Source organism: Vanessa tameamea, chromosome Z, assembly GCF_037043105.1.
Source record: "Vanessa tameamea isolate UH-Manoa-2023 chromosome Z, ilVanTame1 primary haplotype, whole genome shotgun sequence".
NCBI classification, from domain to species: domain Eukaryota; kingdom Metazoa; phylum Arthropoda; class Insecta; order Lepidoptera; family Nymphalidae; genus Vanessa; species Vanessa tameamea.
Genome location: NC_087341.1, coordinates 479,779 through 494,656, shown reverse-complemented (window position 1 = coordinate 494,656; position 14,878 = coordinate 479,779). Strand labels below are relative to the sequence as shown.

The 14,878-nt window shown below is 36.7% G+C and overlaps 2 protein-coding genes across 3 annotated transcripts in view; both read left to right on the top strand.

Annotated features, from left to right (window-relative positions):
• The first annotated feature begins 344 nt into the window (after positions 1–344).
• Positions 345–9,454, top strand: LOC113403964 (paramyosin, long form). Its single transcript, XM_026644653.2, has 16 exons — positions 345–598; positions 673–729; positions 2,047–2,133; positions 2,769–2,935; positions 3,139–3,376; positions 3,455–3,574; positions 3,701–3,967; positions 4,086–4,332; positions 4,834–4,961; positions 5,598–5,710; positions 7,254–7,443; positions 7,622–7,756; positions 7,837–8,031; positions 8,114–8,209; positions 8,293–8,574; positions 8,714–9,454. The coding sequence occupies exons 1-16, from the start codon at positions 488–490 to the stop codon at positions 8,909–8,911; spliced, it is 2,631 nt and encodes an 876-aa protein (XP_026500438.1). The 5' UTR covers positions 345–487; the 3' UTR covers positions 8,912–9,454.
• Positions 9,455–12,526: 3,072 nt separating this feature from the next.
• The window catches only part of Fhos (Formin homology 2 domain containing), a 78,585-nt gene continuing 76,233 nt past the window's right edge, over positions 12,527–14,878 (top strand). For both annotated transcript variants that reach the window (XM_064220269.1, XM_064220268.1), the window contains exon 1: positions 12,527–12,575. The gene's annotated coding sequence lies outside the window, so the exon portion shown is untranslated. The remainder of the gene's footprint in view (positions 12,576–14,878) is intronic.

Sequence of the window (14,878 nt, the reverse complement as noted above, 5' to 3'; positions counted from 1 at the left end):
ATTGTTAAGTTCAGCATTGTACGCTGGTGTGCAACGGCCTGCGCTGCCAGCGCACTGCAGGAATCTGCCAGGAAGCGCCTGCCGCCGGCGCACGCGCCGCTGCATCCACGTCGACACATACCTGCCTCTACTGCATTATAGTTCAAGCACGGCGCCCCGAAGGCGGAACACATGAAGGGATTTGCCAAATTTTTGGGCAAAACAAATAAAAGAGAACCGCGACAGCAGCGTTAAGGCGGGCGTGTCTATAAAAGGCCGAGAGGGGGGTGCGCGGGGGTGGTAACACGATCCGCGAGCTCCAGCCGGCCGGCCGCCCTGGAGCAGCGGGAGAAGGCGACGGCGGGGGTGCGGCAAAGGCGAGGGGCGCGGGCGAAGGTGCGCGGGAGCGGCTCGTGCGCTTGCGACTCCCGCTCCCGCTCTCACTAGTCGAACGGTGCCCGACCGGTAACGTAGCGCCGACTGCCGATCGAGAGACGAACCAGCGACAATGTCCGCCGTGGCGAAGACTTCCAAGTACACCTACCGCAGCAGCGGCGGTGGCACCACCGACGTTAACATCGAGTACAGCGCCGACCTGAGTGCTCTCTCCAGGCTGGAGGTAGCGGCCCTGAAATCAGTGCAGTGTTTGTGAAGTGTTTGAGGACACATGATAGAATATGTTGTATTTTTCAGGACAAGATCCGTCTCCTCCAAGATGATCTGGAATCCGAAAGGGAGCTACGTCAGAGGGTAAGCCTTCGAACGCGCGAAATGTGATATGTGCGGGCGCCGCGGCCATAGCGGGCGCGCCGGCGCAGGTGTGGGCGGGGCGGGCGCCGCTCACACACCTCTATTAATACCGCCGCCCTCCATTTCATGTTTTGCCCTTTCACGCCCTTATAAAAAAATATCATTGAATAAATCTAACTTTTCCATTTTTACCACATTCGCATTAAGATCTGTTAGACTAACAAGAATTCATTTCGGCTTCACAAAGTGTAAGTATCCTGGCAGATATCTAATCCTTAAGCGTCATTAAATTAACTTATTAAATAATCTACCTTATTGTCATTTGACTAACTGTGTGTGAAAGTTTCGTTTACTATTCCTAAAAAAATAATAAGCTAACATTAAATATGGAATAGAAATTTGAAGAGTGTAGAAGTTTTACTTTTTTTACTTTTACTCAATCAACGAGTTAGTCTTAGAACGGTTGACATATAAAGAAGAAAAGTTTCAAAATGAAATGATCTCTTGGCATTAATAACAGTAATAGAGTTCAGTGATCATTTTAATCATCTGAATTCTATTAAACCGCGATAGTTAAATTGAAGCTGTAAATTGTTTCAAAATGCTCTTGCATTCTTTGATCGACAGTTATCGTTGATATAATCTCATTGAGGTCGGGTTCGCTCTCGTCACCGAGATTCGCATGTTCTATTTTAATCTGTTGCACCGGTGAACAGTACAGGCGAACGCGCTCGATCATGTCCGCGTCCGCGAGACCGTCAGCGCCTTCTACCCGACGCTCGAGCGCAGCGTGATAAATTTAGACACGAACCAAAGTATTCGTTGAAACCTCGACGTCTCGCTCTCCGGTCTCACTTTTGAAACTGGGCCAAATGATGCTCGTTCCTGCTGAGAATGCCACAATATTGAAATATAATAATAGACCGTGGTAAAGTGGCGAAAATATCCGACTTAGTCACTGCCGTGAGACACGGCCCGTTACTAAATATAGATGGACACAATACTGAAATATGCGAAGGACGCATTATCGAGTAACGTTTTTATTGCACAACTACTCGTTATGTAAAGGTAGTTTAAATTTTTATAGAAAGTTTCGCCTACCAAACTTCGATATAGCGAAACAAATCGATCAAATAGATTCAGTAACATTTCTGATTAATTTAAAAATTACAAAAAGTTAGATTCTAAATTAAAATTTAATCATAATAACGGCTTACACTTTTACTGAATTATATTAACGCAATATTTGGTTTGCAATTAATCGTCATTAATAATGTAAACAAATGAAACAAACTAACATTAAGATACATTTTACAGATCGAAAGGGAGAAGGCAGATTTGAGCGTGCAAGTTATCCAGCTCTCCGAGAGGCTAGAAGAGGCTGAAGGCGGAGCTGAAAGCCAGGTAAATAAACATTCTTCACTTATGAAAATTTTATTTTATAAATATCATTATAGCAGGACTTATTAAAAAAATCCGATCAGGAGGTAAGTATTTGCCTATACCGATGATATATTTTGAAAATTAATTTTTCAAATTTTGCCGGATGTAACTATTTGGCTCATGGATGATCGAGATTAAAAATCGCCGATTCAAATCACCGATCAAAATGTAAAGATTATTAAGAGACAGATTGATGTTCTAAGAATATTATATATATAAATATCTGGCCCTGAAAACGAAGAAGTGCCAAAAAGAAGAATGAACTATTAAAACGTATATATACCACAATATGTTGCCTTGCGAAGATATTTGTTATTACTGTTGCTTTGGCGAAATGATTTGCTATGCGATTTTGAAATATTACTTTTATTATTTATATTATATAGTGTTATGTTTCAGTGAATTCTGATTAAAAAAAATGACATTATTATGGTCACAAATAAAACTATTTCACACCCCGTATGTTATTTATATTACTAAAAACGTTTTTAGTTTAGCTGTACTTCATTTTGCAATCATAATGACAATACAAATCAAATATGTTCCCAACTAAATATTTTTGGGGGCACAATTTGAATCATTTTCGCATTTTTCAGTTCGAGATCAACAGAAAACGTGATACCGAGTTGACCAAACTCCGTAAACTTCTGGAAGATGTCCACCTGGAGTCCGAAGAGACCGCTCACCTGCTCAAGAAGAAGCACCAGGAGATCGTGGTTGACTTCCAGGAACAGATCGACAAACTCACCCACAGCAAAACCAGGTGAGGTCCACGAATTAACAATGTGTCCATTATTAATTAATATTGTAAATTTCTTTTTAGTTATAAGGGCTATGCGTATTTTTGCGAAAAAGCTGTGCGTTAAATATATATTTTCATTTCAAGATCATTACATCTGAACACCATAATATTTGGTATAATTTTTTTAAGATTTATGATTGCATCATTGTTTCTTTTGTCTCCAGGGTCGAGAAAGAGAAGGCTAAATTCCAAGCTGAAGTTTACGAGCTGTTGGCCCAAGTGGAGAACGTAACCAAGGAAAAAATTACAGTCATCAAAACTTGCGAAAGACTCGAAATCAATATCAGTGAACTCCACGTTAAGATCGAAGAGCTAAACCGCACAATTGTTGACATCACATCGCACAAGCAGCGCCTGTCACAGGAGAATGTTGAGCTCGTCAAGGAAGTTCAGGACCTTAAGGTGCGTTTTGTTCCTTAGAAAATTTCGGTTATAATTTATCTGACGTTTATTTATATGAATCTGGCGATATGTTTGCAGGTGAACATTGAGAACGTGGTGTACCTTAGGAGCCAGCTCGCTAGCCAGCTCGAGGACGCGCGTCGCAAGATTGAGGATGACGAGAGAAGGCGCTCTCTGCTTGAGGCCAACCTGCACCAGGTAATTTAGTATGATTTTACATTACAAAAAAATATTATTTCTTTATATATATTTTTCCCTAAATAATTGTTTCTCGTAAAAGTAGTAAATGTTTTGATCTAACATGATTCTGTTTAATAAAATTAGGTTGAAATTGACTTGGAATCTGTCCGCGTACAATTGGAAGAGGAATCTGAGGCTCGTTTGGATCTTGAGCGTCAACTGGTTAAGTCCAATGGCGAACTTCAGCACTGGAGGTCCAAGTTCGAAGCTGAGGCTGCGGCAAGAGCCGAGGAGATTGAAGAGATCCGTCGCAAGTACTCTATCCGCATCCAGGAACAGGAAGAACAAATTGAGACCCTTATCGCCAAGATTAGCAGCGTTGAGAAGCAGAAGTCGCGCCTTCAGTCTGAGGTACAGGAGTAATAACTTATATTATTTATTTACCATTTAGTGAACAAAAAATTATTGCAAATGATATAAATGAATTATTAATATATTTCGGTATAAATATGATAATTACTGTATACAGGTTGAGGTACTCATCATCGACCTTGAGAAGGCTAATGGAACAGCCCGGGAGCTGCAGAAGAGGACTGAGCAGTTGGAACGCGTTAACATCGAAATCAAGTCGCGCCTTGAAGAGACGGTGCAGCTTTATGAGCAGAGCCAGCGCGACCTGCGCAACAAGCAGACCGAGATCCAGCGCATCTCGCACGAGCTCGACAAAACTCGTGAACAGAAAGATGCCCTCGGTCGCGAAAACAAGAAACTGGGTGGTGAGTTAAAATTGACAATATAATGACACCATAATTAAACGAAAATGAACAAATACCTTTATAGGTATTGTTTATCAGCAGCAATTATTAGCAGTTTTTGATCACACTTAATTTGCAAACTAACCACAATTCATAGTTATATAATCAGATATATTTTTTAAAAGACCGAAACCTAACTTCAAATTTCAATGCATGTACTTTACCAATTAGTTTAATTAATTTCGTTACTTACACAAATAGACAAAAATACAAATATATGTAAATTACTTACATATATTATACATTTTTACGGTGCATTGGAATGTGAAGTGTTTTTTCTTCATGCTTCAGTACTACTGCCATCATTAACTATATCTCAAGGAAGACATTAAAATTCTGTTACGTATCATCACGCAAATTCCTAAGTTATTTCGGTTCATCAAATAACGATATATTAATCACAGCTTTAGTCGTAACTTTAGTCGATGCGGTGGTATTAATTTGTTTATTTCTACTACACAGACGATTTGCACGACGCCCGCGCCAATCTCACTGAGTTGACCCGCCGTCTTCACGAGCTCGAAATCGAGCTGCGCCGTCTTGAGAACGAGCGAGAAGAACTCACCGCCGCCTACAAGGAAGCTGAAGCCGTAAGTGTTCCCAACTTTACCAATTGTAAACAATTCTGCATAATAGAGCATTTTGCTACGGAAGGTAAATTATAATATAAAACATGTTACAATAATTATTACACACATCTTAAATTAATTTGGACGTACTGAACTCAAATAAAGTAATGAATACAACGATCATGTTGTGCAACCTGGTACCGATGTCTTGATTTATTAATTTGACAATTTCTGGCGAATATTCAAACTCGAGTTTTGTGTTACGTGAATTTCCAATTAAAGTGATTATAACTGACGTGCACTGCCAAACGGTTTCGCCAGAGACAAGTGACAAGCATATCAAGCTCGTGATATTGTGAATGATTTGGCAGGTTTTTTACAACAAATTGTTTTATTCTTAAACATAACATTATTATTATTTAATAGTCTAATAGATGCGATTAAAAATATTATATAGCTTTCACTGAATAATAATATTCACATAATGAAAAAAGGTAAAAATAAGTATACATTCATACCAACTTGGAATTATATTTCAAATTATATAAACTCGTAGTCTAAGCGTAGCTCACTGATTAGCCCTTTTTGTAATACCAGGAACTGTACCCGAAATTGCTTTATATTATTTTAAATTATAATAAATACTCCTGTTTATAGGGTCGTAAAGCCGAGGAGCAGCGCTCTATGAGGCTGACAACCGAGTTTGGCCAGTTCCGTCACGAGGCCGAACGTCGCCTCCAGGAGAAGGAAGAAGAAATTGAGTCCATCCGGTTAGTAGATAGACAAACATGTATTTCATACAGATCAATTAGTTGCTGTTGAATATAATTAAAATAGAACATTATCGACATAATATAAACAGCATTGTCTCTTTAAAGAAAAAAAACGGAAACTTTAAAAACTGTTATATTTTTGCTTATAAAACCCTATATTAAATAATTTAAATATTTAAAATTAAAGCTCATATTACCCAAGTGGGTTGTAAACAATCATAATCTTAATCCGAAAATCGCAATGATCACACGCATCTACGCCTTTCAATCATTTACAATAAGAGAAATCGTTGCAAAGCGCAGATGCTTATTATGACAATGTTATCATTTCCGGCAAGAGATGGTTACGTTCGCTCCTTATTTATTTTCAAATATTGGCAAGGCATTCCGTTTAAATATATCTTGTTCTCTGATTGGTGCACATCTGCAATTAGCTAATATGAACATTGGCACTGCTGTGATTTGAAACTAATAGACGTCAGTGTTCCTCACCCACACGCAAAGTGCAGTTATATACGGATAAAATGGTGGACCTTTAGCATTTCATTCAAAACAACAACAAATACACGATAGAACTTCAAGATGCCTCCAATTAAAGTACCCGAAAGTAAGAAATGGTCAAAACCACCGACGGCTATTTATGAAAACAATTACGGCTATGGAATAAACTATTACCAACCAATGATTGATTATATATCTGCTAAAAAACAAGGAGCCAATGTAAAACCACCTCACTTGCCATGGAACAACGAGAGGGGCTTAGAAAAATACCGATTTGACCAACCAGTGAAAACTTATTCTGAAGGCGACGTTGTAAAATTATCTCAAGAAGTTGCCGAGAAAGCAAAAAATCACCTCGATACTTATAGTGTTGGTAGAAGAACTCCTTTCTCTGTCATAGCCACTGCTGCAGCTGCAAACATAACAAAACATGTCGGAGTTAAAAGTGTTTCTTTAAAAACTAAAAAGAAAAGGGTTGAAAAGGAGAAACTAAGTGTTGATCCATATGGTAAGGGAGAGGAATATAGCAAGGCACTCGATTTATATAACACACAATTAAATGTAGGAGATGAGTTAAGAAGCAAAGCTAAAGTATTCCGGGGAAAATCAGCAAAGGCAATAGCTCAAACTCTCTTGGAAGAAACCAGACATAATGTAGCTGAAGGAAAAGTTAATAAAATAGATATTAATATGGGAAAGTATCACTACGATCAAATTCCCGATACCTTCTCAAAAAATGTGTCCGTATATTCTAATACTAAAATACAAAACGAAATAGAAGACAAATTAAATGAAATTGCTACAATGGCTACGAAAACTCCAAAAGTTTGTGTCGTACGAATCGAAACAGATATCCCTACTATGAATACCGAATATATACAAAAAATAAACGAAATAAAACAAACTATAAATCAATTTGAACAATTAAATACGAACTTTTTATTTGATCAAAGGTATAACTGAAACCAAAGACAATTTGTAATTTGACGAAGTAGAAGCTGTATCAAATAAACTAAACCGTCCATTTTCTTGTTAATAGCAAACAGACCAGCATTGAAATCGAGCAGCTGAGCGCTCGTGTTGTTGAGGCTGAAACCAGGCTCAAGACTGAAGTGACTCGCATCAAGAAGAAGCTTCAGATCCAGATCACAGAACTCGAGCTGTCGCTTGATGTTGCTAACAAGACCAACATTGATCTTCAGAAGACCATCAAGAAACAATCTCTGCAGGTAAACTCCCTTATAGATTCTTCAATGTTGAGGCATTTAATATTTTTTTCAAATAATCGTACAGTAAATTAATAATATAGTAAAAATAACCAATCAACTCAATTAATTCAAAATACTTGATCTTTTAAAATAATTTGGCAATAAACGAATACAAAAATATCATATTCGTTTTTTTCAGCTCACCGAGATCCAATCTCACTACGATGAGGTCCAGAGGCAACTGCAAGTAACCCTTGACCAGTATGGTGTCGCTCAGCGCAGAATTCAGTCGCTCACCGGTGAGGTTGAAGAAATCCGTGGCAATTATGAACAGGTCAGTACTTTTGATTTAAGTAGAATTTAATTACATCTTAAACAAATTCCAAAAAAAACTATATTGATTTTTTTCTTTAGGCCCTCCGTGCCAAGCGCACTATTGAACAGTCTTACGAAGAGGCACAGACCCGTATCAATGAGCTCACAGTCATCAACGTCAACCTGTCTAGCAGCAAGGCTAAGATCGAACAAGAACTTGCCGTGGTTGCCGCTGACTACGACGAGATTACCAAAGAGCTGCGCGTAGCTGACGAAAGATACCAACGCGTCCAGGTAACATTATGAAAATCTATATCTTCTAATTTATTATATTCATAAAATAAAGATGCTTTCTAACACAACATTTCCTTTACAGACTGAATTAAAACACACCGTAGAACACTTGCACGAGGAACAAGAAAGGATCGTCAAGATTGAAGCCATCAAGAAGTCTCTCGAAATTGAAGTTAAGGTAAGACGACAACAGCCGAACCAAATTATCAAATACATTTTTTCATCAAAATATTGATTACGTCTAACAAACGATTTTTTTAGAACATCTCTGTGCGTCTGGAGGAAGTTGAAGCGAATGCCATTGTTGGAGGCAAGCGCATCATCAGCAAACTTGAAGCCCGTATCAAGGATATGGAACTGGAAATGGACGAAGAAAAGAGGAGGCACGCTGAGACCATCAAGATCCTCCGCAAAAAGGAGCGTCAGCTCAAGGAAGTCATCATTCAATGCGAGGAAGACCAGAAGAACATCTCCCTTCTTCAAGATTCCTTGGAAAAATGCTCTCAGAAGGTCAACATCTACAAGAGGCAGTTGACGGAACAGGTATAATTTTATTGAAATTCAAATAAACTTAGAAACTTGAAGATGTCACTCCATCAATGAATTTATATGATAAGCTATTGTAATAGACGTCGCGCATATAATTCATGTCCATAATGCATCATTATTTTTGTGTCAACAGGAGGGCGTTTCTCAACAAAGCGTAACGAGGGTACGCCGATTCCAGCGTGAACTGGAAGCCGCAGAGGACCGTGCCGATGTTGCCGAGAGCAATCTCTCGCTCATCCGTGCCAAGCACCGCACCTTCGTCACCACCTCCACGGTGCCTGGCTCCCAAGTATACTTGGTCCAGGAGTCCCGCGCTCTCAGCACGGAGTGAAAAGCTCACCTTCGCCCCGCCACACCAGCATTTCTATCCACCAATTAATTACGGGGCGCAATTCCGGTCGGGTATAAACCTAGTCGTTCGTTAAGTGATGTTTGAGTTCCGATAGATAGCGCTAGTGAGCTTTTAAGCACACTAGCGCCATCTAGCCATTGCCGGAATTGCGAAAGGGGACGGTCGCTCTGCGGCTGGGCTCGCCCTAACGCTGCCGTGTCTCCACAGTACTGTGGCCGACCGCCGACCGATCGTCCCCAGTCAATTTTCTATTGTAATACTAAATCAATCAATAAAGGAACCAAAAACTCAGTAAGCTTTTTTTATTACTTTCTAATATAAGTGAGCAGCGTTTGGCGTTGGCTTTACGTACCATACTCAGGTGCAGTAGCTTAAAATAAAGAATTATTTTATAATATTATTTATTAAATGTGAAACGCGTTTTGTACGTTTGTAACTGTAACTTATAATAATAAAAATAAATGCTATTTATGTTACAGAGTTAAATAAAACAAAAAATGCAATAAAAATTCAAAAACAAAATGGATTTTTATTTTAAAGATATAAATGTTGACACAATTTTTTATGGAACCTTAATTCTTTATTGCTCATAGAATTTCGTTTTCTGTGATCAAAATTAATGGCTTTTGAAATTTTTCCAAAAAGTTTAATCTTTATTTACAACAGTAGAAATACATTTATAATATTCTAAAATAAAACTAAGAAGGTGTTTGAAGGCGAATTACTAAATAATTAGCTTAGATATAATGAAGCTTGAAGCCGTTGTATTAAAGTTACTGTTATATTATATTATAGTTATTATCTCATACAAATCTGGACCGACCCTTCAGGATGTAATTAAAATGTCTTGTCTATACAAAGTCCACACAGAGGAAAATAATGTAGTTTAGTTCGATTAAAATTCTATCGAAATATTATTATACGATCTCAAAACATGTTTTAATCATGCATCTTATGTTTTTAACTTTTTAATAAATTAAATTAAAAAATAGAAGGATTCATTATAGTAAGAACACGACGATTATTTAAGAATAAATAAATATTATGGTAGAAGTAACAAATTTTTAACTAGAACATTCTGGTAGTCTTCAGAAATATTACCGGTAGTATGTAGTCCGTGATGGAGTATAAATCAAAAATCAATATATTCTTTTTTCAAGTAGGCTGGTAAAAGCACTCTTGAATCATCTGTTACGGTGTAGAATTAAATGTATATGCTATAAATATTGATATTTTCACTCCAACCTAAGTCTCCCAAAGGATGGGCTGGTCAGCCACTTAGTTACATTATTGTGCGTGGAATTTCTGACCTGAATATCATCAGTTAATTCATCTTCCCTTTATAGAATAGCTCCTGAAAATAAGGTTATTTATCAACAATTTTGAAATTCGGTGGCCTTAGGCGCTACGGGATGTGCAGCACACGTTGCTTATAAAAACACTTTCGGTGTCGACCGACAAGACCACATAGAGTCGGTTTGTTTCTATGAATGGAAGGTGAATTGGCTGATGGCTGCAACAAAAATACGATACCTTAAATTATTGCAGACACGGACGACATCGGTACCGATGATGTTGACAACACAACACAATGTTGAAATATATTTTTTTATAGCGACAATGTTACCTCGACGAGTAAAAACAAAATATATTATAGGTTTTAAGAATACTTTTACTATACGTTAGAGCAGCGTTTGAAACTCAAATTAGTATAGGTAAGACTGCGTCGTTGCGTTTCCAGATTTATATAAAAAATGGAATTAGTAGTGCACACAAGTGAAGCTAGTAAAGGTTGTTGCATGTGAGAATGTCACGTATCTAACAATCAATAAAATACAATAGCTTAAAATATTATAAAACAGACACAAAGATTTATTTAAAAATATGTATTTAACAATGCAACAAAAGTTTATTATGGCAATTATATATTATAAAAGATCAAATTTCAAATCAAGATTTGAACCCAAGTATGTCGTATTATGATTATAAATTTTGGTATACTTAGCTTGGACGTGCGTCTCCGGACCCCGAACATTTTATTTTGTAGTGTAACAGCGCCTTACATAAAATTATAGCAACGCAATTCAAACCGCTTTATTAAGCTATTGCTCCATCAAAAAATTATCAGTTCCGAGTCGTGAATCCTAGATCCAGAGTATAACTTACTTTTAAAAGTTACAATGTTACAATGAAAAGCATACCCAATCAAGAGGCACTCGTAATCCACTGCTGAACATCCCGGTTTCCACTTTCTTCAGGTGATCTCTCCACCTGTGGTCTGTCTGGAACTGCGTCTGCCAATCCACGGTCTCCACACTAGGAGTCGTCTGTACTAAGTCATCAGTCCTTCGACATACGTAACTCGCCCGCTTTCTCTTAAGCCTGCAAATCATGCACATCACGTCGGTAACTCCTGTTCTTCTTCGGATAACCTCAATATATATTAATAAAATGTACTATGTTTTCCATAAAAAACCGATCAGCAGCAACCCAGAGCTGACAAATAAATAATACACGTGGCTCAGAAAACGCATACGGCTGAACGATATCTTGTCGCGTGGGTTTGCCGTCTCAAGGACTTCGAACCCTCTTGCCTACTGTAACATTGTCCGCGTAGGGACCAATCATAAGCTTGAATAATATTATTATTTTATTTTATATTGCCACACGAACTCGCTACGAAGTATCTCTAGGCAAGTTATAAGACAACACAGGTGTGGGCGAAGGCTTACAATGAATTCCTTGTGTTCGTCTGAGTCGCTTCTAATTATCTCAGCGATCTCAGCAATAGATTCAATTAATATTCAGAATTACTTTGTTGGCATATTACTGACTGCGTTTGTTATATTAATACATTTGAAATATTAACGCTAAAAACAGAAAATGTTTTGATGTAAATATTGCTATCTGTTTCGTTTATTTTTTATTAACAACAACTAATTTTATTGGTTTAAAGTTCAATAATTTCGTTTTGAAATAGACTCAATCTAGAACGTTTTTATGTAATGTACATTTTAAGCCTTTCGTAGTGTTTATTACAATAGATATAAAAATATTTGATATAAGTGATACTATCATCTTTTTATATACATAATATATATTTTTAACTGTTATATATAAAATATGCGATTGGATATATTCCTAACAACATTAATATGGATAAAATATTATGCATCGTTTATATACCGTTATCTCGTTAATTGAGACTATTTTAAATGTAATTCACTGTGCTGTCATGTTCTTGTTAATATCAGTTGAACCAAATGATTTCTCGAAACTAGACGGCCAAAAAGAACATCAATATTATTAAAATAGTTTTCCTTGCGTAATAACGGCTACCGGACCATGCGTATAATTATATAAATAATTATTAGAAAAACACACTAATCACTTAGAGGTAATTTTAGGTAATCGATAATACAAAATGTCCAACATATGTTTTGTTTATTGCTTCCATTAGAAATTAGATCATTATAAGACTAATTATGACAAAATTTACATAAAACGATATTCATCTTTATCGTGCCGGTCCCGTCGCACAGACTGTAAACGTATTCAGCGACGAGACGCGCGCGTGCAGCCGCCGCCCGCCCAGTCGCCGGCCGCCCGCCCTGCATCGCACGCGCATCACGTATAAAAACAGGTCAGTCATAATCTCACATTTTTACACGATTTAATACATATTTATATAAAATAACAACCGCAATCACATAAAGCAATCAAATTTCGTTGAATCTTTATGAGTCTGAGTGATCGTTCGTGTTTATTTTCGTACTGCACTATGTCGGGTGCATGTCGCCTCGCCTGCTGAAGTGTAATTAACCAAAACGGTATTTTGTGCTGGCTTTGCGGTTTTGAGATCTTTCTAAATAGATTTTATATAAATAATTAAGCATATTCCATTTGACTACCTCAGATACACTTAGTTGAAGCTCAGCGAATAGTTTTATTTTTTATATTTTGTTAATTAATTATTAACGATTTGTTATTAGCGATAAGAAATTAATTACCCTTGAAATATTTACAATAGTTTGTGTGTTTAATTTTGTTGATACGAGTGCTTTTAGCGAAGCGGATAAATCTATTTACCAGGCTCTCGACATAAAACAACACATTTTTTGTTGAAGTTTAATATTTTTTCACATTTTTTTTTAAATGCGGTTGCTATTTTAATTCTGTCATTTATTTTAATTTTTTATGAAATGGATTGATTTATACGAGCACCACTACCTATTTAATGTGCTTTGAGCAGCCAGCTATGGATATAACTACATAGTTAAAATATTATACATTAGTTGTTCTTATGAAGAACTACTACTTGAACTTGTGTTTATGAGAAAACCCTACGTTTGACGACTATTAAACGGTATGTTCATTGAAACAACACAATAATTACCGCGAGTTCGATTCTGGGTCTTGCTCTCGTATGGTAGCTATGAATTTTGTAGTCTTCTTTACCACGAAAGCTTATAGTATTTGCGAATCCTGGCCTTTGTTTTGGACACAGGCGCATGGTCACCTCGGAAACAATCCTTCGACAGAAATCGACTGTCGAAATAATTCTGATTGTTTACCGATTTCTGAGAAAATATTTGATTAAACAAAAATATATGACAGAATTTACATTAGTTAATTTAAATGGATTTCTATGTGTAAAGAAATATTACCAACAACTTAACAAATCTAATTTTGAATTGAAAAAACTCAAAAATATTTTTTTTCATATTACAAATATCATCCGAAATTTTATGGATATATTTATATTTTTTGAATTTTATATAAAAAAAATTATATTAAAAATATTAGTTGAAATAAAACCATGCAGATTGATTCAAAGCAAACGTAACTATGAATGTGGAATATCTGGAGAGAGGAGGAGATATGGATGGAAGAACTTCCCTCATTTAAATTTCTTGTCACAACGTCATCGAATTTCTTGGGCGCTTCTACGAATCCCTCGCTACGGCACCGCTTTGTTCAGTTTGAAGTGTATTCCAATTAGTAACAGGCATTCTAATGAAGACCCTAGATGGCTTCGCGGATAAGACACGTGAATCTTAGATAAAAATTGCGGGGTCAGATCTGGGCAAGCATCATAGACATTACTTGTGCTTAATTTGATTTAATAATTTCTCTAATGCTAACATTGGTGTTCCCAATCGCATTGCAGCAGCGTATCTTTGTTCAGTTGTGGGACAAGTATGGTCCTTTACTATTATAACACGAGCGGATAAAAGATCTAAGGCTAGACGTAAACGTATTTCACGCATTGTATGCTCAATAGATTATTTTTTATTTATTACTTTGAAGTTCTTGTTGTGTAACCTACTTTTACTTGACCCTAATTTTTAAAATCCATTATCTCCGAACAGTCCTCATTAAGAGACGAAAACACTTAAACTCGTAATCTATACACATAAAATTAAAACTGTAAGGGTTAATGTTATTATTGATACGAAAGCAGAGAATACAAAAACATATTTGCGCAAATTACTCAGAAACCGCTGCGAGGAGTTTCAATAGAACTTACGCGGTTGATCAGTTTCTTTAGCAAAGAGAAGCTTTATTTAATTAAATGAATTTTTATCGAAGTCTATTGAAGAACTTTATTGAAATCTTCTATGAGGGCGATGAAAGTAGAACCACTTGGCCTTATTTGAAGATTACCTTTCTGTGTAAGACTAGAGTATACTTTTCTTAATGGCATATAATGAAAAATAATTATTTATAATAATCGTACAATGACTAATAATACAACGACAAACGACGACGATACAGAAATCTACTTTTCACTCTCTTTTTTATCGATACTATCGTAAATGAAACTTAATATAACAAATGACACTTGGGTTGCTTGATGGTGAGTGGTCACAACCGCCCCTAGGCGATGGTACTGTAAGAAATATTAACCATTCCTTACAACGCCAATGCGTCACTAACATTGGG